Source organism: Saccopteryx leptura, chromosome 4 (genome assembly GCF_036850995.1).
Source record: "Saccopteryx leptura isolate mSacLep1 chromosome 4, mSacLep1_pri_phased_curated, whole genome shotgun sequence".
In the NCBI taxonomy this organism is placed as follows: Eukaryota; Metazoa; Chordata; class Mammalia; order Chiroptera; family Emballonuridae; genus Saccopteryx; species Saccopteryx leptura.
In genome coordinates this window covers 153,862,760-153,889,646 of record NC_089506.1, presented here as the reverse complement: position 1 = coordinate 153,889,646, position 26,887 = coordinate 153,862,760, and the positions used below count along the sequence as shown (strand labels likewise).

General features: G+C 42.9%; 1 protein-coding gene across 8 annotated transcripts in view; it reads right to left on the bottom strand.

Moving 5' to 3' along the window:
• CAST (calpastatin) overlaps positions 1-26,887 on the bottom strand; it is a 140,934-nt gene that overhangs the window by 35,963 nt on the left and 78,084 nt on the right. For 7 of the 8 annotated variants that reach the window (XM_066381884.1, XM_066381885.1, XM_066381883.1 and 4 more), the window contains 14 exons: positions 25,738-25,779; positions 24,354-24,410; positions 23,684-23,797; positions 22,549-22,632; positions 17,547-17,645; positions 15,631-15,711; positions 14,962-15,000; positions 14,415-14,507; positions 13,873-13,962; positions 12,514-12,615; positions 8,341-8,424; positions 7,157-7,204; positions 5,441-5,536; positions 3,291-3,389 (listed from right to left, as the gene is read on the bottom strand). In XM_066381884.1, the coding sequence (XP_066237981.1) occupies positions 3,291-3,389; positions 5,441-5,536; positions 7,157-7,204; positions 8,341-8,424; positions 12,514-12,615; positions 13,873-13,962; positions 14,415-14,507; positions 14,962-15,000; positions 15,631-15,711; positions 17,547-17,645; positions 22,549-22,632; positions 23,684-23,797; positions 24,354-24,410; positions 25,738-25,779 (1,128 nt within the window). The remainder of the gene's footprint in view (positions 1-3,290; positions 3,390-5,440; positions 5,537-7,156; positions 7,205-8,340; positions 8,425-12,513; positions 12,616-13,872; positions 13,963-14,414; positions 14,508-14,961; positions 15,001-15,630; positions 15,712-17,546; positions 17,646-22,548; positions 22,633-23,683; positions 23,798-24,353; positions 24,411-25,737; positions 25,780-26,887) is intronic. The other variant, XM_066381887.1, reaches the window with a different exon arrangement.

Below are 26,887 nucleotides of genomic sequence, written 5' to 3'. Positions count from 1 at the left end.
GGAGCCAGAGTGAAAAGTGATTTATCACCATCTAGTGGTTGGACACTGCATAGATTTTACTCCAAATGTAGTAATATAAGCTTATAGTAATTAAATAGATAAAAAACAAAAATATGGAAGATATATAAAAGTAATTTTAAATAATTATTAAAATTAAATAAAGTTATATCATTTGGGTAGGAATTAATAGAGTGGCTTGGTGCCATAACTCTGTAATGTGATAAACAGGCTCTGACTTACAAGCAGGGCCCAGTTAGTGTGTGTATGAAGTTATACCTAGATAAGAAGTGGCTTGATGTTATTTGCCTTAACTTTGTAAATTAATGTAAATAAAAAACATCTTAAAAAGTGGTTTAATGTAAATATTTCAGTAGATTGACATAGAGGGGATTCCCTGCGAGGAACTCCCAAAAAGGTGGTTTGAGGTGATAATCCTGTAGATTGACACCTGTTAGAAGGCGTTGGTCAGAAAAGGTACTAAAGCTGAGGGGCCCCTGTGCTGCAGTAGTCGCCCAGACTCCAACATTGATGTGGACTGTCTCCACGCTGCTCTGAGCTCTTACCAAAGCCAGCCGAGAGGAGCATGCCGACGGGGTCCCTTAAGCTGTACCCAGGCACGCCGAAAGGATTTGTGAGTAATAAATTGCCTGTGTGATTACTGCAACTAATTTGTGTGTCAGTCTTGTCTTTCCTCTGGTGGCAGTTAACAATAGCATCCTCATAGCCGCCTCAAGAGTCGTTAAAGAGGTTGCCCGCCTGCTGATAAGCAGGAGTGTCCCACTGCATGGGGAAGTTGAATCAGGGATGCCTGATCGACGTAGAGCTTGGGCTCTACTGGGACACCAAGAGCAACAAAAAACTCCGATGTATCTAATTTGTTTGGGGTTATATTTAAATTGCAAGAGCTGCAGTGATCCCTAAATCTTAGCCAAGTAATCCGAGTCACTGCCTGATCCCAGACCCCTTCTGACACTCTGCTCTGTTTTCTACTCCTCTCTGCTGGGGATCTTGGGAAAGCACTGCCTCCCAAGCCTGTACCTTTTGGCTTAAGAAATAAGTGATTTCCAGCGATAGAAAAAAAGGTGAAATAATGCCATTTGCAACAACATGGATGGATATCATGCTAAGGTGAAGTAAATCAGGAGCAGTCAAGAACTGTGTGATTTCACTTATATGTGGGATATAAAACTGAAAGCAACAAATGAACAAACAAAAACACAGACAACAGTATGGTGGTTGCCAGAGGGAAGGAGCAGGGTGGGTGGGAAAGGGTAGAGGGGGTCAAATAGATGGTGATGGAAGACTTGGCTTTGGGTAGTAAACACAATGCAATATACAGATGATATATCACAGAACTGTACACTTAGAAACCTATACAGTTTTATTAACCAATGTAACCTTAATAAATCTAATAAAAAAAAAGAAACAGAAGAGCTCGGAAAAGCAGCAGCAGTCTTTAAAACCAAGGGATCAGGAAATAGGACAAAGTATTAAAAATTCTATTTCTCTAGTATTTCATGTCAAAATCAGAATTAGGACACAGGTCTCTGAATTTTCTCAATAAACTTTCGTTTTATACAAACAAGAGCATTATTTGCCTCCTGACTCTGGTCTCTGTTACCTTTTGCTTACTAATCTTCAAGCCTTTCTTGAGTTCGGTGACCTTCATCACACTCTAAAACTATTCTCTCGGGTTTTGCAGGGTGTCACAATCCTAGACATTCCTACTAATCTCAGTGCCTGTAATCTTGGCAACCGTGGTAAGCAGAGTTGGTGGGGCAGAAGCCCAGGAATGGAGGTCAGAGAATGGGAAGCCAGAGCTCTTTTTTTCTGCCCACTGAATATCCAATGCTTGACTCTCTCTAGTCAGGGAAAGTTGGAAGGAACTAACTGAGCCCTCTAAGGCCCTGGCAGCCACACTTGGCATGAGAAGTAGATGACACCTACTTAGGTCACAAGAGTTTTGCCCTGGAATGTTGGCTATTATCTTTTTTATTTCAATCACTGCCTCCGTTCCTACTTCCTCCACCATTCTTTTCACAGGTTCTTGCCTCTCTCCTGGGCGTGGCCGCTGTGGCCTGTGACCTGAGAATACCCTGAAACCTCAGAAAAGGGGGCCAGGTCCTGTGTCAGGAAAGGCAGAGACCTGGACTTGGAGGGGATCTGTAGTTGGCACCATGGACTTCCCTGGCAGGGAGCAGCTACCTCAGGGCACCCAGGACACTGGTCTTCCACCTTCTTCAAGGCCGCTTTTTCTCAAACAACTAAAAGCACATACACGAGGTACACCAAGTGCCCCACACCTCTGTGCTTAGCCTGTCCTTGGCTCACGGGTCTCCCCATGAAAACAGTGCTACTCCTACTTCTCAGTGTGATCCTGCCCATCACCGGCAAGCTTCTCCTAATTCCTCCTAATTCCCCCTGGAGGCACCCACAGTCCCTCTGCCCATCTTCCATGAGTGATCAAGTTGTGCTGTAACCTTGAGAGCTGACCTATAGCTATTCTAGACTCAAAAGTAGCGGTACGAGCCATATTTTCATTTCAGCTGAGGCTCTCAAAGGTTAAGTGAATTGTTTAAGGTCAATTTAGAGGTTCATTTGCCTCATCTATAATAGAGATGATCAGATTTTAATGTGTTCCTATGAAAATTTAATGAGTATATACTGTAAGACATCTAGAACAAGTTATTGATTCAGAGTATAGTCACCAAGTCTATAGTAATGAAACATATTCCACTGATGTTATTCTCTAAGTCAGATTCTATTGGCTAATGAACTCAAAAGGAAACAAAGATTCAACCAGTTAAATATCATAATTGACCCCCCCACCCCCCCCAAAAAAAAACAAAGTGAGAGAAAGGCAAGAAATGAAGAAGGGAGAGGAACTGAGTAAACCCCTCCCACTTCAGCGGGGTGGGGCTGGCCGTGATGACGGGGCAGAACATTCCCCCAGGAGGCCAGAAAGGGAAACGCAGGGCTGCTGGGGGAACTCCAAAGAGACTGGAAAAACGCAGGAATGTGAAGAAGCATGATTACGCACAATAGCTCAGGAACCAGAAAGAACTTCAGAAAGTGAAAGAAAAACACAGCTTGTAGTAATTTAATTAAAAATGTAAATATAGCCTGATTTCTAGCATACCCTGAAGTCCCAAAATAGTAGACATTCCAGCTCTATAAGATTTAATTATTCTGTCAGAATAAAATAATACGTTGGTGCACAGAGCAGAAAGTGCACGGGAGAAAGAGTATTACTTTACTGAGGCAGTCCCCAGGGCCAGTGGGTCACTCACCACAGCCGCCGCCAGTGCGGGGGGCGCGGCCTGAATACTACACGCGGAGGCCTGAGGCACGTCCTCTCCCGCAGGGTCCGGGGCGGCCCCCTGAGACTCCTGTGGAAAGAAGCGGGCACAGTGGAGAATTTTAAAAAATATCTGGTTAGTAACACTGAATAATGATGGATCAGCAATACACCCTGCCATGTTACATGCTGTGAGCAGGATTTTCTCGGACGCCTAACATTGCTGAATAATAAATAAGTCAAGGCATATTAAAACTCTGCGGCTACCACTTCCACCTAGTTTTACCTCTTACCTTAGGTAGCTTACATAACCTCTCGGACACTTAGCTTCCATAGCTGAAAAATGAGAACAATAATAGTTCCTACATCTCAAGGGTTGACGGGCCGTTAATGATATAAAATGTGAAGTGTTTTGCATAGTACCTAGAAATAGTACACTCAATAAATTTTAGCAACTATTATTATTTATTTCTTATTTCTTATTATTTATGTTCATTTCTTATATCAATTACATAATGCAATGTAATGTTTTATATAAATGCATCATTTTTTTTTTTTTTAATTTTTCTGAAGCTGGAAACGGGGAGAGACAGTCAGAAAGACTCCCGCATGCGCCCGACCGGGATCCACTCGGCACGCCCACCAGGGGGCGATGCTCTGCCCACCAGGGGGTGATGCTCTGCCCCTCCGGGGTGTCTGCCGCGACCAGAGCCACTCTAGCGCCTGGGGCAGAGGCCAAGGAGCCATCCCCAGCGCCCGGGCCATCTTTGCTCCAATGGAGCCTCGGCTGCGGGAGGGGAAGAGAGAGACAGAGAGGAAAGAGAGGGGGAGGGGTGGAGAAGCAGATGGGTGCTTCTCCTGTGTGCCCTGGACGGGAATCGAACCCAGGACTTCTGCACGCCAGGCCGATGCTCTACCGCTGAGCCAACCGGCAGGGCTAAATGCATCATTTTTATATATCTAAGAGTACATTGTAAATAGCTGTATACAAATGCAGAGTAGTAAGACCATCCCAGGAATTCTCAAGTGTGGTCCCTGCACCAGCAGCCTCAGCACCACCAGAGATTCTTAGAGATGCAGACTCTTGGTGCCCAGGCCAACATGCTAAGTCAGAATTCTGGAGGTAGTGCTCAGCATTCTGTTTTAACAAACCTCAGGTGACCCCAGGCATGCTCAAGTTTGAGAACCACTGTACCATCTTATTTCATCACAAGGTAAATTTTCAAATAAACTCTTTTTATCCAGGTATTTATGGAAGTCTATCCTATATGCAAGGTGTTTACCAGATGATCATTAACAGGGTATGATTTCTTCTTTCAAGGAACATACTATTTAAAACAACATATAAATGTATGATGGAAATGACTAAGAGCTAAAAACTTGTTTGCGGCAAACACCTTAACAGGGATATATAAGCAAAGACCACAGACCTCCAGGCATTTTATATTCTGCTTAATCAGAGTTGGAAAAGTGATCAGGTTTGGAGAGGAAAGAGCAGGAAACAGAGGCCATATTTTAGTAGTCCTAAAGAGTGACTAAGATTTTAGTTCATCCAGAATTAGGTGGGAAGGTCATTCCAGGCAGAAGGAAGCACATGAGAAGAGCGTGGAGACACACTCAGTGTCACAGCTCAGTGATGTGGGGACATGCCTTGGTAGAAAAGGAAGCTGGGGCTGGAACACATTAGCGGGAAACAGGAAGCCCGAGGACTGGAGCGGGGGAATGATGTGATGACAAGCATTTTTAAGAATGAGTACTTCCGGGGACATACAGGATGGCCTGGAAGGAGCCTGGAGACAAAGGCCACTGCCGTCCTGAGGTGAGTGTGATGCCCACCTTCCCTCGGTCAGCCACAGAGGCGGGAGTGGAAGGACAGCGGGAGTGGGAATGCTTTCCTGAAGGAGTAACTCTAGGACCTGGATTGCAGGAAAGTCAGGGTCAGCTTGGGGAAAGAAAGACCGTGCAGAAAAAGGCAAAACCAACCTGCGTTTAGAAAAAGACAGCCTAAGGGGCCTTTTTATCAACCACTTCATGCTAAAATACTTTTGGTCTCACATTGTTAAGACCATAGAAAAACATTAAAACAAAAAACAAACAAACAAAAAACCAAGCAAAACTAGAGACTTATTTTTAGAAACATACCTTTGTTTTTTTAGTTGGCTTAGATTGTTTTTCTTTACATTTAGCCTGGTCAAAATCTTCTGAAAGCTCGTCAATGAGTTCTGATTCACTCAGGGACTGTAATAGAAATAGAAGAGAGATTGTGTATTATAAAGTGGTTATGTTCTACTTTGTTAAAAAAAGTTTCATAGAGAATGTTTTCTGGATAATACATATTAGGCCATACAGGAGTGGGCAAAAGTAGGTTTACAGTTGTTTCTATGGAGAATAATACAATAATTCATAACTAATAATACAAGAATAAACTCTTTTTTTTTTTTGTATTTTTTCTGAAGCTGGAAACGGGGAGGCAGTCAGACAGACTCCCGCATGCGCCCGACCGGGATCCACCCGGCACGCCCACCAGGGGACGATGTTCTGCCCCTCCGGGGCGACGCTCTACTGCGACCAGAGCCACTCTAGTGCCTGGGGCAGAGGCCACGGAGCCATCCCCAGTGCCCGGGCCATCCTTGCTCCAATGGAGCCTTGGCTGCGGGAGGGGAAGAGAGAGACAGAGAGGAAGGAGAGGGGGAGGGGTGGAGAAGCAGATGGGCGCTTCTCCTGTGTGCCCTGGCCGGGAATCGAACCCGGGACTTCTGCACGCCAGGCCGACCTTCCACCACTGAGCCAACCGGTCAGGGCCAAACTCTGTTTTTCTTTTACTCTCAACTGCAAATCTACTTTTGCTCACCCCTATATTTGAGGATCTAAAACCAATAGCTAATTTATACGGAGCATTTCATTCATCAATGTAAGATAAATGTTATATAACAAATAAGAAATATTAAACACTTCAGTACCACACAATGTTAATGGTTTATTTAAAGTTTTCCTGATACTTCAATTACAGAGCAATTATGTTTAAATAAAATTGTTCTTTCCGATGAAGATGTGTATAGTTTTTTTCTTTTGTGACTGTTTTTTCTACTCCCTTCTGACTAAGTCAGAGAACAGATCATGTACTCCTATAACTACATGGAGTTTTGGCAGGAAATGTCTGTTACCCCTAGTTCCCTCAGGTGAACTGGGTTATTTGTTTAGGGCTTATGGAGATTTGGACTAACACCAGGAGCCTATGACAGATCACCTGTGACTCCGAAGCTGGGCCCCAGTGTGGGCAGCCTGACTGGAGTCCCGGCTTTCATATTTGCTAGCGGTGTAACCTTTGGCTATTTATATAATGCTTCTGTGTCTGTTTCCTCACTTGTAAAATGGGAATAACAGCACCTTCCTCATTCAGTGAAGACTCAAAAAGACAGCATGCGAAAGGCATCCAGTGCAGTGTCAGGCACACAGGAAGTGATGCATAAACGTTGCTTAGAATTATCAAGACAGGTGACTGTACTGGTTAATACCAATTGAAGACATGGCAGTGTAGAATCATTAGAAAACTTGTTCCTGTTTTTAGAACCAAACTCGAAGTGTTACCAATCTAATTTAATTCCCTCTTGGCATCAGCTCTCAATGTTCACTGAATGTCACCTAGAAACTTATAATAGTCTAGTGTTAATCCATGAGGAAAATAAGTAAACTATGTGAGAAGTGTTGCTGTCCGAAGTCCCCTCCCCTTAATACCAGGTTGGTGTGTCAAGTCTCCATGGTGAAATCCTGTCTGTCAAAGTTTCCTCAATATACTGGTATGCTTTACAGTTCTGATTCTACTGTTTGTAAGTAACAGGAGAGAACTTATTTCCCAACCTTGGGTTTTTCTTCAGGCTCTGGCAACAGTGGTTTTCCATCTCTATCCTGTAAACAGAATTGAAAAATCCATTGAAAATGAAATAGAAAAATTTGCTTTCATGTCTCATTAAGTTTGTCTTGAGAATTCCCAAATATGAGAGGAGAGCTTTTTTCCCCCTTATGTGTGCACAAATTTCTATTTCAGATTTATCTTTTCTACAGTATTAGAATAAAGGATCGGGCTGAAAAAAACATCAAGAGACCAACTATCAAATATAATGCACATTTACTCTTCTGTAAAAGTTACTTTAAAAATTGCATCTAATCAGTAGGAAAATAGAATCTTACAATACCTTTGGCAAGAAAAGTACAGCTACAATAAAAGATTTTTTTTAAGTTTTGATTATCCAACCCAGGGTGAAGACATAGATATTATTCCTAAAATACAGTTTTGATATTTTTGAATATGAGGTTTCACAATTTAGAATATTTCTGAAAATGAAAAACTTTCTATCTATGCCTATATATGAGAATCACAACTACTTTCCATCACATGTTTATGTAGCTTACTCTTTAAGATAAATTACAGATGTAATTACAGGAAGTTAGTCTACCATCCTCATCTCAAACCCAAACCAACAACCTTAACTAAGGATGCTGATCAACAGCGCACGTGCCCATCGCCCACTTAGCTCTGTGGTGCTCCTTTCCATTCAGCAGTTAGAGAAAAAGAATTATTCCCGAATTGTTTCTTCTGCTTTAAGGGTAAGGATAAAGTCAAGCCTTGTTAAGAGTAGAAACACTTGAATTTGTGGGAATTTCAATAACCACCTGGTCATGACTTAGGAAAGCATCCCTTAAAGCAGGGGTCTCAAACTCGCGGCCCGCCGAACAATTTTGTGCGGCCCGCAGACTAATCCACGAAGTTCAAGAAAAGTGTTGCATAACAGTTGCCTTTTGTAGACCTAGTGCGGCCTGCCAACAGCTGTGATCTTGCTCTGCGGCCCACATGCTGAGTTGAGTTTGAGACCCCTGCCTTAAAGGGTCCAATGGTAGCAAGCAGAGGAGAAAGGGTGCAGGTTTGCAGAGTTAGTATATAAACTGGGACGGACAGGTCCCTATGTCCCATGGAGGCGGACACCCAAAGCAGGATGGAAGGCCAGGGGTGTGCGCTGCACTCTGCCCTGCGGCTAACAAAGTACCGTGGCCGGTTCTAATCTGTATTCCGACGGGACTGTTTCCTCATCCTCACCACACTTCTTCAGTCTCTCTTCTTTGGCTTTTGCCTGATGAAAGTGGAGAAAAAAATAAATTAATATTTGGATAATACACGTAAAATAAGGTGGTATCACTTTGTGCGCCGCATGGGTGTTGTAGAGAAGACTGGACCAGATGAGTGTGTCTGCCTGGGTTCTGTAAACCAGACTGGCTTTGAGGAGTGGAAGTGGGTGATGGAGGAAAACGACGCAGCCAGGCCTGCGGAGGTGCCTGGCCCAGCTCCCGGGCTCCCTACGGCCTTGGGAGGACCATCTGTCCTCTCTTTGGCTCAGTTTCTTCAGCTACAAAATGGGGTTACTAATAAACCTTACCCAGTTACTGACTTGTAAGGATCACCACAGAAAGGTACATAAACTATCCTCTGAGATAGTGAAGCACCATACAGAAGTTAGTAGCAATTATTTTAACAGCCTTCATCCCTCTTACTCAACAAGGCAGTTACCTATGAGGGAGAAAACCAATTCTCATGGATGTTAACCACAAGCAGAAATGGGAGAAGCCACCTGTCACAAATCCTGGCTGACCCACAGACAGCTGGCTTTACCTCTTTTATAAGGACACCCTTCAATAACACAGGGACTTCACTGGATTGGTGAACCATGAACAACCAACTCCACTAGAAATAAAAGTGTGTCTGACCTGTGGCAGCACAGTGGATAGAGTGTCGACCTGGAATGCTGAGGTTTCTGGTTTAAACCTGGGCTTGCCCAGTCAAGGCACATATGAAAAGAAACTATGAGTTGATGTTGCCTGCTCCTCCTGCCACACAACATCCCACCCTGACTTTCTCTCTCTAAAATCAATAAATAAAATCTTTAAAAAAAAGTAAAGTCGGCCTAGCGTGCGGAGGACCCAGGTTCGATTCCCGGCCAGGGCACCCAGGAGAAGCGCCCATTTGCTTCTCTACCCCTCCGCCGCGCTTTCCTCTCTGTCTCTCTCTTCCCCTCCCGCAGCCAAGGCTCCATTGGAGCAAAGATGGCCCGGGCGCTGGGGATGGCTCTGTGGCCTCTGCCTCAGGCGCTAGAATGGCTCTGGTTGCAACATGGCGACGCCCAGGATGGGCAGAGCATCGCCCCCTGGTGGGCAGAGCGTCGCCCCTGGTGGGCGTGCCGGGTGGATCCCGGTCAGGTGCATGAGGGAGTCTGTCTGACTGTCTCTCCCTGTTTCCAGCTTCAGAAAAATGAAAAAAAAAAAAAAAAAAAAAAGTAAAAATGTACAGTAAATCTGTAATAGACCTCTGGCTTCTAGGATATAACATTTTCATTTTAAATGCTTGGTATGTAATGCAGAGTTCCTTATGTAACAGCTTGTACCTGTATCAAGGCATAGATTTAAATCCTAAACCAGGGGTCGGGAACCTTTTTGGCTGAGAGAGCCATGAACACCACATATTTTAAAATGTAATTCCATGAGAGCCATACAAGACCCATGTACATTACGTATTATCCAATAAAAATTTGGTGTTGTCCCGGAGGACAGCTGTGATTGGCTCCAGCCTCCCACAACCATGAACATGAGCAGTAGGAAATGAATGGATTGTAATACATGAGAATGTTTTATATTTTTAACGTTATTATTATTTTTTTTTTGGTATTTTTCTGAAGTTGGAAACGGGGAGGCAGTCAGACAGACTCCTGCATACGCCCGACCGGGATCCACCCGGCATGCCCACCAGGGGCGATGCTCTGCCCATCTGGGGCATTGCTCTGTTGCAACCAGAGCCATTCTAGCACCTGAGGCAGAGGCCATGGAGCCATCCTCAGTGCCTGGGCCAACTTTGCTCCACTGGAGCCTTGGCTGTAGGAGGGGAAGAGACAGACAGAGAGGAAGGAGAGGGGGAGGGGTGGAGAAGCAGATGGGTGCTTCTCCTGTGTGCCCTGGCCGGGAATCGAACCCGGGACTCCTGCATGCCAGGCTGACGCTCTACCACTGAGCCAACCGGCCAGGGCCATTTTTTTTTTTTATTAAAGATTTGTCTGCGAGCCAGATGTAGTCATCAAAAGTGCCACATCTGGCTCGTGAGCCATAGGTTCCCAACCCCTGTCCTAAACCAGGAAGCTCCTGGGCACCAAGGGTGGGCCGGGGTCCCCTAGCAAATCCCAGCCCAACCCACTGCTCCCACCCACATCTCAGCCTAAGTTTGTAGTTCTCAGTTGGATAATTCATTAATTAAAAAAATACTTACTAAGAATGTTAGTGCACCAGGCACTCGTCTAGGCTTTGGAATTAGTTTTTTGTTCTATAGAATAACAACTCTCATTGAGGAATGAAATTTTTTTTTTTAACATTTCCAGTTATATTCTACTGCCAATATGGAGAAAGCTGTATTATGTAGTGGTATTCCTCAACTCATAGATTTGTGAGGTCTCTGCCCAGACACTAGCCTTCATGAAAGTTAAGGTCACCTGTTTGATAAGACTGTGCTCTCCATCCCACTCAGACCTGCCCACAATGAGAGTGACACGCACAGTTAGAGCCTTTCTATTCCATTCTTTAATTCCTGTGCTGTAGGCCTTGGGAGCAAATGTCTACTGAATTGAAATAGCACCAGACTAGATAGCTACACAGAGAAATGGGAGAGATTACTAATGAGGTATCATTATAAATATTATTTTATGTTTATGATACCTTTATAAAAATGAAGCAGTGTAATTTTTTCTCAGAGAGCTGTCTATCTAGCATAGAATGCACTGGAGTGGCTGTGAACTTCTATAGAATCTGACCTTTGTCAGTCTCATCATATCAGACTATCCAGGAAGTAATGAATTCCCCATCAGATGGTAAAAATTCAGCAGAATAAGCTATTTTATTTAAATTTTTATATCTACTTATCTGATTTTAGTTACTCTAAGATCATTTTTTGTCCTGGAATTTATGTTTCTACCTTCCCTCCCCTAATTACTATCTCATTAAATCACCTCAATTATCTGTAAAAAGCCCGAGGGGAGGTGCAGCTGGACCCCACTGTGTGGCTGTCTGGTGGTGGGACGCAGGCCCTCTCGGTCCACTGCCACCCTCCCGGGGTCTGCCAGGGCCACTCCTCCCTTTAGATCGGCTTCCACCTGGCTGCTCTCAGTTATGTGCCTCTCGCATTGTGTTTTCATCAAAGTTCCCTTTCTTCCCAATACATCACTTGGTCCTGGAGGACAAGGGCCGCTCCCCTGCTCCCTGGCGCTCGCCTTCACAAAGCCAGGTGAGCCCTCGAGGAAAGTCGAAGATAGAAACTGGCCCATCTTGGACCAAGTCTCAGGAAGGGTCCTGGGAGTCAGTGACACTCACCTTTCCCAGTGACTCAGAACAGGAGGTGACAGAGGCAGTGGCATTGTGACAGCGGCACCTGCCAGCTCTCAGCCCGAGCTGAGAGGGCACAGCTCTGATGGCCCCTGGCTACACTTACCTCCCCCTTCACTACCTTGCTGGGAATGTCCCTGGCACCTCTCTTCTTTCCTTTTTCTTTCCTCCTCCAGAGGATTCCGTTAAAAATTTCCTTAAAAACTGTAAAGCCACCAAACACAAGCTTGGCTTGTAAAACTCCTTTTAAGTGCAGTGGGGAAAAACTCCCAGGCATCAGCTCTAAACATGTGGCAGCTTCGGTTACAGAGTAATTGTTGCTGGATTATATTCTAATTTGAGACAAATTTTCAACATCTTTCCCCATAGTTATAAAAAGAAGAATCTCCCCACCCACCTACAGTCATCTCCTTCTTTCCTTATAAATAGCACTCTAAACCCTTCTGAAAATAGAATTTCCAGTTTCCCGAGGAGAAGACAAACCTATTTCTCCCCAGGCCACTGCTTCCGTGTTATCTTGTTTAGTCAGGTGTTATTTAAGTGCTGGCAAAGGAGATTAGTGTTCATTTTAAATACTAAAATTCTAGATAGTTTATAAGACAAAAACTCAAATATTCTTCTTGGTTGCCAACCCTCCGGCAATAAGTACCTAAATCAACCAGCGACCCCGAGAGTAAATAAGGCAGAATGAAGATTTTAAATCTCCAATAAAACAAAAGTTGTGCAAAAATTCTAAAATGCGCAACACATGTAGTTTTGTAACCCGAAGACTACCACGCTTTGTGTGTGAGCCCCAAGGTCAGTACCTCGTCGACTTCCTGAATGGAGCTGAGGTCGAGCTCCGGCTCGGACTTCCGGCTGCCCAGCGAGGCTGACAGCATCTCCAGCGCCTGGTCGCTCATTGTGCCCTGTCAGGAAGGAAAGATTCTGTCCATTAGGAAAGAGAGTACCCCCTCAGCCTGAACAATCCATCCACTTCTTTGTCAAATACAAATGTTACATCTCCAAGATGAATCAACGGATTGGGGAAGGACTCAAGGAAGACAATTTTATCTGGAAGCTAGCAAGAGAGAACTAATAAAGAACTTACCAGTGAGGGGCAGTGGGGCTCAGAGAGAATAAAGAACTTACCAGTGAGGGACAGTGGGGCTCAGAGAGAACTAATAAAGAACTTACCAGTGAGGGACAGTGGGGCTCAGAGAGAACTAATAAAGAACTTACCAGTGAGGGACAGTGGGGCTCAGAGAGAACTAATAAAGAACTTACCAGTGAGGGGCAGTGGGGGCTCAGACACGGTTCCGCAGTGACAGAGCTCCCAGGGCACATGGCAACTACTGTGTAGTAAGCTAGAAGTATAACTACTATCCTAACTATGCATTATAAAATATATCAAAATAAAAGCTGCAAGAAGTAAAACTTTCACCACCCTGTTTTTCTTTTTCTAAAAATGACTTCTGGCAACCCTGTTCTTTAGCAAACCCACTCAGCCCAGGAAGCAGGAAAACCTGAGGGGGCCCCGCTGCCTTCTTCTCTGAAGGCGCAAAGCTGTTCCCTGCAGGAACTCCCACTCTCAGGGGTGTGGTGCTCTTAGACTACCCCAGCCAGCAGATAAAAATAAACCGTCTGCTCTGCTCAGGAGGGAGAGGCAGGGCAGCCCTCACAGCAAGTGCTCCTTGTATTATCTGGACCATTTGCCAGAGGGGCCCTGTTTTCGCTTCCAGCCCAGACCGGAGGGCCACCTTTTCGGATTTGTGAGAATTAGAGCTGACTGTTGTTAAGACACGTGGAGAAAAGCCCCTACAACAACACCCCTCTGGTGATTTCACAGGGCCCAAACTCCCTACGGAAACCATGCTAAAATTTTATGTTCCACGAGTGTAATTTCTCTGGCATCCCGCCCCCTACATTGTAATGGTGAGACAGTCTGACTTCACAGCCCAGCAGACTGGGCTGAAGTCTCCCATGAGCATCTGAAGAAACAGACCTGTCTGGAGATGACTGCATCTGCCTGACTGGTCCACTACCCCACAGAGACCTCGGGGAGAAAGGGGTCCTCAGGGTGTGTGGTGTGTGGCTGGGACAGTCCCCCATAATCGGCCAGATCAGCCTTAGGAAAGCAACCGCTGTCCGAGGGACCATGGGTATTTTCAAAAAAGTAATTATACCTCCTTCTCCTTTCTTCTGTTCTCATGGGGTGGAGCAGCACTTTTGATTACCCTGGCTGACTGAGCGTTTAAAACTTCTCCTGTAGATTTCTGGGGGGAAAAAAATGATTAAACTTATAGATGAGGGAAAGATAACAATCAGAACTAGAAAGATTTTTTTTTTTTTTTTTACAGAGAGAGTCAGAGAGAGGAATAGACATGGACAGACAGACAGGAATGAAGAAATGAGAAGCATCAATCATTAGTTTTTTGTTGCGTGTGGCGACACCTTAGTTGTTCATTGATTGCTTTCTCATATGTGCCTTGACCGTGGGCCTTCAGCAGACTGAGCAACCCCTTGCTCAAGCCAGAGACCTTGGGTTTCAAGTTGGTGAGCTTTGCTCAAACCAGTTGAGACCGCGACCTCGGGGTTTTGAACCTGGGTCCTCAGCATCCCAGTCCGATGCTTTATCCACTGCGCCACTGCCTGATCAGGCTAGAAAGTTGTTCTTAAATTTGACAGGGTTCCTAACAAGTTCCCCTAATAACCTTAGAAACAATACCTCTTCCTCAGTTTTCTTTCCAGCAGCGGTAGGAGAACTGCAGGTGAAGTCAGATGACAAGGCGTCGATGGCATCGTCAGGCCCCGCGGGTTTCTAAAGAAACAGGCACCGCGATGGCGCCATGTGGGAATCATTGAAACAAAGAGCAGATCATAAACCCAGCAAAGGGAGGAAGCTGTTCCTCTACTACCAGATGAGATATTCAAGTAACTCAGATGAAAGCCTGTGTTTGCTAGGGAATGGGTTTTGCAATGTTTTTCTGTTCCCTCTTCCAAATGTACGACCTTAGGATAGTCCTATTCTATTCTTATTAAAACTTATTTTATCCTAGAACTTTCTTGGCTCCATTTTTTTTCTTCTCAAAAAAACTCCATATAAACCAACGAGCACAGAGACAACTCTCATGTCCACCCCCTTCTCTGAACACATGAAAACATCTGATTTGGAGATTACTTTTGCTATAACATAGCACTGACATCCCTATCTGCCAAGGAAAGATATAAAGCATGTTACATTTGGATCTTAGAAGACATTTATGTAAACTCACCGAAGAGTCTGGAGGAAGCCCGGTGACCCCTTCTTGTTTCTGAAACAAATGTTAATTTGATACTGTTGAGAAGGCACAGTTAATCCTGACAAGCAGCAAAATGTATTACTTGGTGACTATTAGGGGCTGAATTAATGTCCTTCCCCAAATCCTACTGTTGATGTCCTAACCCCTACTATCTCAGAATGTGACTATATTTGGAGACAGGGCCTTCAGAGAGGTAATTAAGGTTACATGAGGACATGACAATGTGCCCTACTCCAATATAATTGGTATTCTTATAAAGTGGGGAAATACGGACCAGAGATACACAGAGGGAAGACCATGAGAAGAGATAAGGGAGAAGATGGCTATCTACAAACCAAGGAGAGGGGCTGGGAACAGGCCTTCCCTCACGGCTCTCAAAAGGAACCAACCCTGCCTACACCTTGATCCCAGTATTCTAGCTTCCAGAACAGAGACAATGCATTTCTGTTTTTAAGCCTCCGGGTCTGAGATTCTTTGTTATAGCAGCCCTGGCAAACTGACACAGTGAGCACCGCAGTAATGGCTATTTCCTGTGACTCATTTCATTGCCTAAATTTCAAAAACTGTGACTATATTGATGTGATCAAGATTACATTCCAAAAAGGAAACAGTGAAGTAAAAGTAAATGGTTATTTAACTTACAGCCAAAAGCTCCCTATATTTTGGAGGGATTGTGGATTCTCTTTTACCCAATTCTTCAATGTAGGTAGAACTCATGGGATCCTGTAATAAAATCACACATATATAAATATTACGTAATTAATTAGCTAAGAATGTTATATGCATAGTCTGAAACCAGAGTACTATTCCATAGTAATTTATGAAATTATTGAAATAAACTGTAAATCACTAAAAAGCCAATACTTTACACCAGTGGTCCCCAACTTTTTTGGGGCCATGGACCGTTTTTATATCAGAAAATATTTTCATGGACCGGCCTTTAGGGTGGGACGGATAAATGCACAAAATAAAATTATGCGACCAGTGTAAAAACTGTGGTATTTTTAAATATAATCTTCGAACTTACGAGACAAGCATCAAGAGTGAGTCTTAGACAGATGTAACAGAGAAAATCTGGTCATTTAAAAAAAAAATAAAACATTGTTCAGACTTAAATATAAATAAAATGGAAATAATGTAAGTTACTTATTCTTTCTCTGCAGACTGGTACCAAATGGCCCACGGACCGGTACCGGTCCTCGGCCCGGGGTTTGGGGACCACTGCTTTACACAACTCTGAAATTCTAAGTTTACACAAATGCTTTCCCTTAATTAGCTTAACCTATATGTAATGCTAGAAAACACTCAAATTACTATATTAAAATTGATTCCTTTATTAAATGTTTTTCATCATCTGATGTTACCAATTCACAAAAATGTATAATTAATAACAATAAATTTGTCTATAACCCAATACCCAACTCTATCAGATCTATAGTTATTTCTTGTAATTTCTACAAAAAGAATGAGATAGAGTGATGTCTCCTGTTTAGCCCTTTTCAATCCCATCCCCTTGCTTGTTAACCAGAGGAAGTGACTAACTTTATCATATCCACCCATTTAAAGCTAAGCATATTTTTAAATGGTTATTCTGCATGTAGGTATCCACAAACAATATATACCATTACTTTGCATATTTTCAAATGTTAGATAAATGGCATATTCCAGATATTATTCTGTAATGTGTTTTAATTCAAAATTATGTGTTTGTAATATATCCATGTTTATATATGAATAATCTGTTTTAATCACTGTAAAGTCTCCCATTTATTATCTCGTCTGCTGTTGAACGCAGTTGTTTCCAAATGTTTCACCGTTCTTACAACTCCTGTACAGGTCTGCAAGGCTCCCGCGGGACCCGTGCAGACGTGGAATTGCTGGCTGAAGGGGATGGAAGTCTTCAACATCCACAAGCTCGGGCGAGTTGTCAGACTTTTATAACTGCTGCCAATTAGATCAGTGTGAAGGGATACCTCTCCATGATTTAATATCACTTTCCTAATTACTTGGGAAACTTGCATTGTTTATTAGTCCACTAACTTTTCTCCTAATTTTCTATTGGGTTCTTTTCTCACTTTTTAGAATTCTTCATAAATTCTGACACAAATCCTTTATTGTGCCTATTGCAAGTATTTCCTTCCAGTTTATGGCATGTCTTTTTCTTTCTTTCTTTTTTTTTTCTTTAAATCATACAACTTTTTTGCTTTTAAGGAATTAGGAATATGGATGAACTGAGGATGGTAAATATCTAGTAATTAAAATAAGTTCAAATTTACAGGACTCAAATCTCAAGGACAGAAGAGTCTTCGTGACCCAATCAGCTGTATGCCAGCAGGAATCTCAGCACAGACCATCAGTGTTTCCTGAACCAAGGGAACAGCACACCACAGGAGAAACCAACCCATCCCCAGCACTAATTTCAGTCGCTGCTGTTGATACGGACATCATCCTGTTTCTCTCTAAACAACAGAACACTAGTTTGACTTTCGTGCATCGTGACCTTATTTTGCTCTTCTACCCATCAAGAATGAATCTTTGCAGATATTAAGATCACACACCGAAACTTCAGGTCCAGTATATGGTCTGTTATCTTGTTCCGTTTCCTCAGGTTCTCCTAGAGTGTCTATTAAGTCATCCAGAGCAGCATCCAGGTCTGACTGGAGAGAAAACAGAGCAGATGCGTAAGTGCGGTTTGTTATACATACTTCACTTTGGATCTTTTAAAACTATTAAAGCACCATTTCTGTGTAGAAAAATATCAAACACAAAAAGTTCTTCAAATATCAAAATAGTTAAAATCTGGTCTCAGTTAAACTTTATTATTTAAAGCCTCAGAGTACAGATTCTAGGTTGGAAAGATAAAAAGCCATATTCTGGTTAGAGTTGCAATTTTCTTAAGTCTGAAGGCATTGACTACATCAACAAATGGAGGGTTCATTAAAGCTGTCAGAACAATGTCCTGAACATGAAAAAAAGAATTAACAAAGTACCAAAAATTATGACCATGCTGCTATGTACAACAGAAGAAATGTTTGTTTTATTGCTGACCAGTTTTCCAAAGTTATGTATACAAAGAATCCCAACAATATAGCAGCTCTTTCAAATAAAATCTATGTCAAAAATGGATTGTCCTGTGTTCTTCATTCATTTGTGGCATTTTTCTGTTCACTTGTTTTCCAAAAGATGTTCACAAACAGAAATTACCTGAAAGGGATGTTAAACTTACAAGATGTGACAGATTGTCAATATGGGCTTAAATCAGTTTAATGAAAGAATGCTGCCATCCTATCTCTGAGGTTAAGAATGACTCATTCTGAAAAATACACTGAATTTACAAGGGGAAACAACCATTTGGGGAAAGACCTTTTACTATTTAACTCTGATTAAAAGTGATTTTTTTTCCATCTACCATATTCACATCACAATTTTAGGAACTCCCTTGTTAATTTAATAGAATTTGGGGCCTGCTAGCTTTAGACTAATTCAGTTGGGACTTTCAGAATGAAGAAGTACCTGACATTCTTTACTGACACCTCTAGTTAAGGATGGTGTGTTTGCAGGAGAGAAACTGGGATGTAAACTTCATGGGATATAAGTGAAGTTTTCAGGAAAATCACACTTTCAACCCAGTTATATTAGGTTCAAATTAGGTACAAATCAATCAAAAGGCCCTTTTCATTACCCCCACCTTACATTGTTTGTGTTTAAGAAATCAGATCATGATAGAGACTATGAACAATATTTCATGCAGAAATGCACTGCTCTCTTCAAATACTTTCCAGGGGATTTACCCACTTGAGCTCAACTGGTACAGCCAATGTTAATAATTTATTTTCTTTTCTCTCTGGGGGGGTTTAGAAAGAAATAAAAACTCTTTCACATACATTTATAAAATTCAGTAATGTTACATATATTAAAATGAACTCATTATAATACTAATAGCATTGATTATATACTGAATCTGCTCTGTGTTCTATGTGTTTACACCTTTTCAGAACAGCATAAATAATATTAAAAAAATACTTTAGTGATATAAAAAGCAAGGCTCATAGAGGTTAAGTAACTTTTCCCAGGTCACACAGCAAAAAAGAGAACCAAGATTTGAAATCAAGGACTGCCCATCTCTTTTCTTCACTACTCTTGGTTGCCTCTCCCAGGGCCCATCACACACTCTTTTCTAACTTACCTAAAACAAGTTTCCTTCCTACCACTGCTCCAGTTGCTCTAGCAAAGATTGCCAATAACTTCCTGGTTGTGGTTTCGTGTCTTTACCCAGACCTCGGAGAGGACCCCTCCCGACTCACACCTCCCAGCAGCCATGACTGAGCACCGTCCGGTTCTGCTCACGCGTGTGCCCTCTGCCCTCTGCCGCCTCTGGCAGCTCTCCAGCTTTGCCCCAGCTGCACACACACTACACACTCTGCCACGTGCTGGTGGTCCTATTCGAAATCATTCTCTAGGGCCAGGGGCCAAGCGCTTTCAGGGTCGGGCAGCAACTCGGTGGGTAAAAGTGCCAGGATTAAGACAATACAACACCACGTTCCCCTTGCAGGCCCCCACCGTCTGGGCAGCAGAGCCTGGAGACAGAGAGTCAGACTCGGGCTCCTGGGTTTGCACACTGACAGCGGCTGCACGAGACTTCCGGTCATGTCGCCGCACCTTGGCATCCTCACGTGTGGGCTGGGAGGGGGACTGCACTACCTCAGGGGTGGGGAGGGCCAGATCGATGAATCTATGAAAGCGTGAAAGCCAGTGTTTGGTACACACTGAGCCCTTTGTAAGTACTTCACGTATAAGTAAGTGGCAATAAATGACAGTGCAATTATGTTGACAATACTGTGGGGGTCACCAAGGTGTGAGCCTGAGTCTGGGCAATTCAATTTATTGCCCTGATTGAACCACAACCTTATGCAGAGATTCATTCACATTCCCTCTACCCTTCCCCCCAATTCTCTCTCCCCATTTTTCCGTACTCCAAAACAACATTCTCATTGCCTTGCTACACGCCTTCCTCAGGGATACCTTAAACACTTACATTGAGCCTGTCCAGAATCAGACACCACTTTTCCTCCTCAAACATCTCCTCCTGTGACTTCTGTGCACCTGCCAGCTGCTACTGGGCACTGAGCTCACAATTTACGGAGGCCTGCTCTCTGACGGGTACCCGCTCTCTGACGGGTGCCAGCCCCACACTGGCACGAGCCTGCACCTTAGGGTTACCAACCTCATTCATTCAGACTCAAGACCCAGGTTGTTGAGATTTCACTTACACCTTTGCCACTTGTTTCCCCAAACCTGGAGGCTTTCCCTCTGCAATGGCTCCTCCATTGCTCCCCACTGGCTTATTCCATCTCAGCTCTAATCGACACTAAATCAGGACTCACCAGGACTACTGGAACAGCCCCTGACCAACCTCCTACCTTTCTATCTCCTTTCTATTTTATCCTACTTCCTGCAGTCACTTTAATAACCCTTCCGCAGGCTGGTTTTATTCGCACCACTCCATCTGTTCTCTAACCTTCAGCGACTATCCTCTGCTTGTTGAATCACTAAACTCACCTTAGCAATCACCACGGCAATGTCTCAGCCCTTCTTTCTGGTCTCATAGACCCACACTCACCTTCCTGTGCTTTGCCCACCACTGGAATGCACTTCGTGGCCAGGACACACTTTACACTTTTTCACCTTGATCCCTTTGCAAGCCTGTGATCCAAGCTATCCTTCCATACCTCAAACTTATCTACTCAAAGTGCTTGTGGATTCCCGCAAGCAGACAGAGCCTTTCCTCACCAGACAGCTCCCTTTCTTAGTCAGCCTTGAATCGCAGCTGAGGTGCAGTGTCTTCTTCCCAGCCCTCGGGAGCCAGCCTGCAGCCTGGGTGGCTGGGAGAATCAGACACAGGGCTTTACGTAGAGAAAAGCAGATCTGAGCAATCCCATTTTATGGGAAACAAATCAGAGGCAAAGAAAAGGTAAGGCATTTGCCACCATTTCTAGCTCAAGTCAGCACAAACCAGAATTCCATGTAAGCCTGTCCTAATTTTACTGTTCTGCTTGCACTGATAAACCTACTTTATACCTATTATAAAATTTCAAATTTTGATACATTTTAATATTGATTCTAACAGAGCTAACCCTCTATCTTAAATACACTCATTTCATTAACACAAGAGAGTAATGGGTGCCCCTGGGGTGGGTTGGGTGGGGTGCGGGTCTCAAGCAGTCTGCTGCAAGGAAATATTTTTTTTAACTAATGTTGGGTATTTTCTTTAAAGATTTATATAAAATTTACCATTACTCCATAAGGTGTCTGCATTAGTTTGAAGAAAAACAATATACATTTTCTCAGGAAATCAGAAAAAAATCAGATGTTTCAGGGAGCGGTACCATAATTGATCCTATGACTTTCCTGACTGCCTAGCCTGCAGGAGGATACTTTCCCATCCTGAGAAGCAGGAAAACAGACATGTACGTGCTACTTCTATTTTCATGCCCATCTTCTCCTGATTGCTTCGGTGACTTCCTTATGGCTTCCAGAGAAGAAGTACTAGCAGTTCCAAGGAGCCGTGGCTCCAGACTGAGACTCACTCTGCATTGCTATGGGTCGGAACAAACTGCTCATCTCACATTTCAGGCTAGACTCTTCACTGACTCATCAGAGGATCTATGGAAGACTTAATTGCCCATAATTTGCCAGAAGGGCATAGACCGTATACTCTCTTCTGAAGGGGTTTGTGATGTCTCCTTTGAAAACCTCCCACATCAGTTCATTAGACGTCACAACTGTTCATGGTTTACTAGTAGCAAACCTGTTGAAAGCTGAGAGTAATGCTTAGTCAAATGCTCACAGGAACTTTATTTGCTTTATTTCAAACCCGTATACCTTGAAGACAGGGTTTCAGTCACCTCGCATGTTAATTTCCCCAACACTGATACTGGGCCTCACACAGGGGGTCCTCAGGTTACGACACAGTTTCATTCCTATGACAGTGATATACATTTTGATGTAAGTCAAAACACACACTAGCCTAAGCCACTTACCTATCCTAACACAGTTGTAAAGTCATAATCTAGAACATAAAACACAACTAAGCCACAGACAAAGAATACTGCGTATTCTTCCTCTGCACGCAACCAACCAAACTAGCTCGCCCACGTAGTCCGTAAGTACAACGCCAACGGCGTAAGCTGAAACACTCACATCTAAATTTTTTAAAGTTTTTATGGGAATGAGCACTGGAAACTCAAAACGTCATTTGTTGTAACCCGAGGATCCCCTGTACATGGCAGGTGATCAATAAACATTTATTGAATAAATGGATTTTAAAATCACTTCTGGTATCTTGCTTACTCTATATCTTTTAGCTACATGAACCTCTTTACAAATTTTTATATATGAACAGTGTTCAGTTTTATTTGAGTGCAGTAGCACTGAAACCCTAAGTGGTTAATGAGAACCAGGTGTGAAGCCCAGCTAGCATGGGGCTCCGCTGAGCATACACTCCTCATGAGCGCGGAGAGGAACGAGCCCATATGCACTCCGTGTCTGCCGCGTGCTCACCTTGTCATTCGACTTGTTGGATACCATGGCTACACCAGCAACAGCACTCTTTCCTGCAGCAGAATCCACGTCCTGTGATTTAGTCTAAGGGTGGGGATAAAAGATGAACAAGACTAAGTCTCTCTGAATAACTGTTCTCGAGATTATGCATTTTTAATGCCGCTACTGAGCCAGTGTTCCCTGTGGGCATCTTGTGTAGAAATGGTCACTAGCTTCTGCTGAACATAATGCAACATGGAGCTCCACATAAGGCTAGTCTTAAGAGCGTCCACAGTCTGTGCAGGCAACACAAATAGTGAAGGGGGCCAGGTGGGGCTGTGGTAAATTAGAGCACACACACCAGGTGTAAAGCCGAGTCAGTTCTCGCCGTGTGAGCCCACTGCTGCCAGACATTCAACAGAAACTAGACATTTTGATTTAATGTGAAATATTGTGACTTTAACTGTTGGTGGCTAGTTAAAAAGAATTTAAATAATATTGTAAGCCAAACAAAATATATTTGAACAAAACACACATGAGCTGCATTTAACTGGTGGGCCACCACTGTGCAACCTCTGATAGAAAGTACATTGTTAAGCAGGCCTAGTTCTTGTCTTCTAAGAGCTCTCAATGGAAAAGTTCCTCTTCCTATTTGTTTATTCTTCTAATAGATGGTCCCTAGCAGCTCTAGAAATATGGACTCTATTTCTGATTTTTGGCTCTATAAGTCCATCTCTTCTAGAACAAGACTCTAAAAACTCTGTAAGACTTCCATGTAAACAGCAGGTCATGTAGGGCATTGATGCTCCCCTAACCCATGGAGAGGGGTCCAGGAGGCAGCCTTAATCCCACACTTCCTGTCTGTGAGGCACCAGAGCCGGCTGCCCTGCTGTCATGACTGGGCACTGCTGGGCAGTAGCAGAAGGCTGGATGGAACATCCCTAGGCCCATCTGGTACTCTTCTCAGGCCTTTCATGGGCCTACATTTCCACAAGACTACTTGCAAAACCAGCAAAATGATAGCAACACAAGATACATTACAATACCAGATACATTCAGCATAGGTCCGCAGGTGCCAGTGAGGTAGAAGCCTGTCCCTGTATCTAACTCCCTATTGAGTTTAGTGCTTTCCTAACTATTACTCTGATTTACTTACCTTTGGTTTGGTTGATTTCCCTGCTGTTGGCTGCTCACTTGAGCTGGAAACTGCTTTTTCTTTATGAGCATGCTTGCTTCCTGTATCTGAAGCATGTTTGGGTAGGCTTTTTGGCTGAAAACACACACACACACCATACTGTTAACAAGATGGCACATACAGATACTTTTCTCAATAGAGTAGAAAGTGTTCACATCAGTTGCATTTCATGTATTTTTAAATTGTGCAAATTTAAATTAGTGTGATATAAATGTGATAAAATTTCACCTTAGGTACAAAATTTTAAATAACGCAAATCCTTCCCCCCAAATTTAACAAGAATCACAAGAAAATTGCAAATCCTTCTGTTGCCACAAGGTGGTGTCATTTTAACCAAAACAAACCAAAAAACAAAACAAAAAAACAACAAAAAAAAGCCAAACACTAGCCATCCTCAGAAGACTTGTTTCTATAGCAATTTACATTTAAAACTTTTCCAATTACTGTTGGCATTCAATATTATTTTATATTAGTTTCAGGCATACAGCATAGTGGGCAGACATTCATATAACTTACAAATTGATCCCCCCGGGAGGCTTAAGTCTTGAGTGATGAAGAGTTTAGTATATTATCCCTCACACACACAAAAGGCTTCACCTTATGATATCAAGTCCTAGTGACGATCATTTACCTCTATGTGTTCCTTTGGTTTGAGTTCTGGAGTTTTCTTCTCATGAACCTCAGATGGCTGTCAATTTCAAAAGATAAAATCTCAATTACACTGGAGTTCACTGTTTTCATATTTCGAAATAGGCTCAAAAACAAAATTCCCAGTTAGACCATTCTGCCTCTGGAGAATGACCTGGCTAGAGAAGTCGACATATGCTGTCTGGTCAACGGCAATGCTACCAACAGTCTGACAATAATAGTTATCAGAAGAATAACGAAAAGCTTAGTTTTTCCACTTAGAATAATTTTTCAAATAGATATATATCTTTAAATTATTGGATGTTTTTCATAATTCATGCAGATTTTTTAGTAACTGCAGGTCTAGCCAAAGAGCTGTTAAGTGATCACTGTGATCACTGAGTTTGTATAAAGGGGATCCTACTCTAAAAATTAAAATTTTTTTAAATGTCCTTTCATAGGAGATTAAAAAAACAACATTTTCTCTTATGGAATGATTTAGATAGTCTTTCTCATGTTACACATACTAAAGAAACTAGTTCTCCTGAAATTGAGTAGATAACCGAAAGCATTTAAATACAAAATAAAAGACAACCTTTACCTGGCTGCTGGATCCTTCCTCCAGAGTGGACTACAGAGTTAGCAACCTCATGGCCACCACCGGCCTCCCACGAAATCAGATAAGCCTCAGCTTTCCCCCAGATGACCTCCCCCTTGCCTGCAGTTAGAGCTCGGTAGCCAGAAGCTTCTCTGTGCTTCCCCACAGGAAGCCTTGTGGTTTTGGCTAAGTTACTTGCTTAACGAGCAGCACCCAGCGGCAGAGAAACACTTGCCCTGGCTGCAGACGCCCTGGGCTCTGTCTCCAGGTGTACAGAGACAGGCTTTCCATCTAGACAGCCTCGAGTCAAGGAAGGCCAGACGCTGTTCCCAAGGGAAAGTCAGGGCTGTCTCCGGGCGGCTAGTTCCACCAACCGAGATAAGACTGTCAACCTGAAGCCCGCTGGCCTCTTAGGAAAGACTCTCAGTCTGAGTTATCCTGGTGCTAGGTTCAACAGGCACAATTATTCTGGATAACTTATCATTAAAGTAATTGGATACGCATCACCCTTGTCTCACTCCTTATTTCTTACACAATATCAAAATACATAGATTCAAACATAATTCCTTCTGAAATATATTTTTATTTATAAAATAGTATATATTAATTTTAACAATATATAAACTTAATGTTATAATTATTTTACACATACTCTATAAAATTATGTTCAAATTTATTAAATTAGCTGGTAGGAACCCTTTTACCATTCAGTACCACTGAGGGAGGAACTTGGTTATTCATCATCATTGCAAAGAAGCCAAATAACTCATTATTGACCTAAATCACTTACCTTAGTTGACTGTGACTTTTTTTCAGGTTCTGTTTTAACAGCCTAAATTCAGAAAAATAAGTAAAAATTTTTTTAAATAAAGGAAGGACAGAAGGAAGAAAAAATAGATATGATTTACAAAGTTTACCATACATTTTCTTCAATAAAGGAAGCTAAAAAGAGATGTAAAAATTATGAGTTAAGATTTTTATACTTTGCTTGGAATTATAGCTCTTTGACATTTAAGCAGACTTTTTAGTAGTCTGCTCTTACCACTAGGTACCAATTTATATCTTCCTTTTTCCTACATGTATCAAAGATATGTAGAGATTTATTACTACAGCCTGACCAGGAGGTGGCGCAGTAAATAGAGCATTGGACTGGGATGCAGAGGACCCAGGTTCGAGACCACAGGTCGCCAGCTTGAGCACAGGCTCATCTGGTTTGAGCAAAGCTCACCAGCTTGGATCCAAGGTCGCTGTCTCGAGCAAGAGGTCACTCAGTCTGCTGTAGCCGCACGGTCAAGATACATATGAGAAAGCAATCAATGAACAACTAAGGTGTCACAACAAAAAACTGATGATTGATGCTTCTCATCTCTCTCTATTCCTGTCTGTCTGTCCCTATCTATTCCTCTCTCTGACTCGCACTCTTTCTCTGTAAAAAGATTTACTACTACAAACATTGTAGCTAATACATAAGCAAAATAAAGTAAAACCCCTCATCCTTCAAAGCCACACTAACACGATCATCCCGTATGAGTAAAGCACTCATCACAAGTGCCAGCTGTCAGAGTGCAACAACGGGACGTGACAGAGTCAAGGGCACAGAAGCAGTGAAATTTATTTTCAGTGCTGGAATTTGGGCGATGGGTGATTAAGCCTACCAGAAAGTCTGTGACGAGTCAGAGGGCTACAGAAGATTGTGGACTGAATTAGCACGTGCAGAGCAGCAAAAGTGACCTAGTACAGTGACCCCATCACCTGCTTTGTGTCTTTTCTTGTTAGGAGAATGCGGTCCTTCCATCTGTTTCCTGACCGGCATGGCCTATGTAAGAGCACAGCCACAAGTGTGGTTTTATTTACCTAACAGTCAAATAAGTACCATATAGAAACATGGCTAAAATGTTCATATCAAGACCATTCTCCTCATGTATTGCATTTTCTCTATG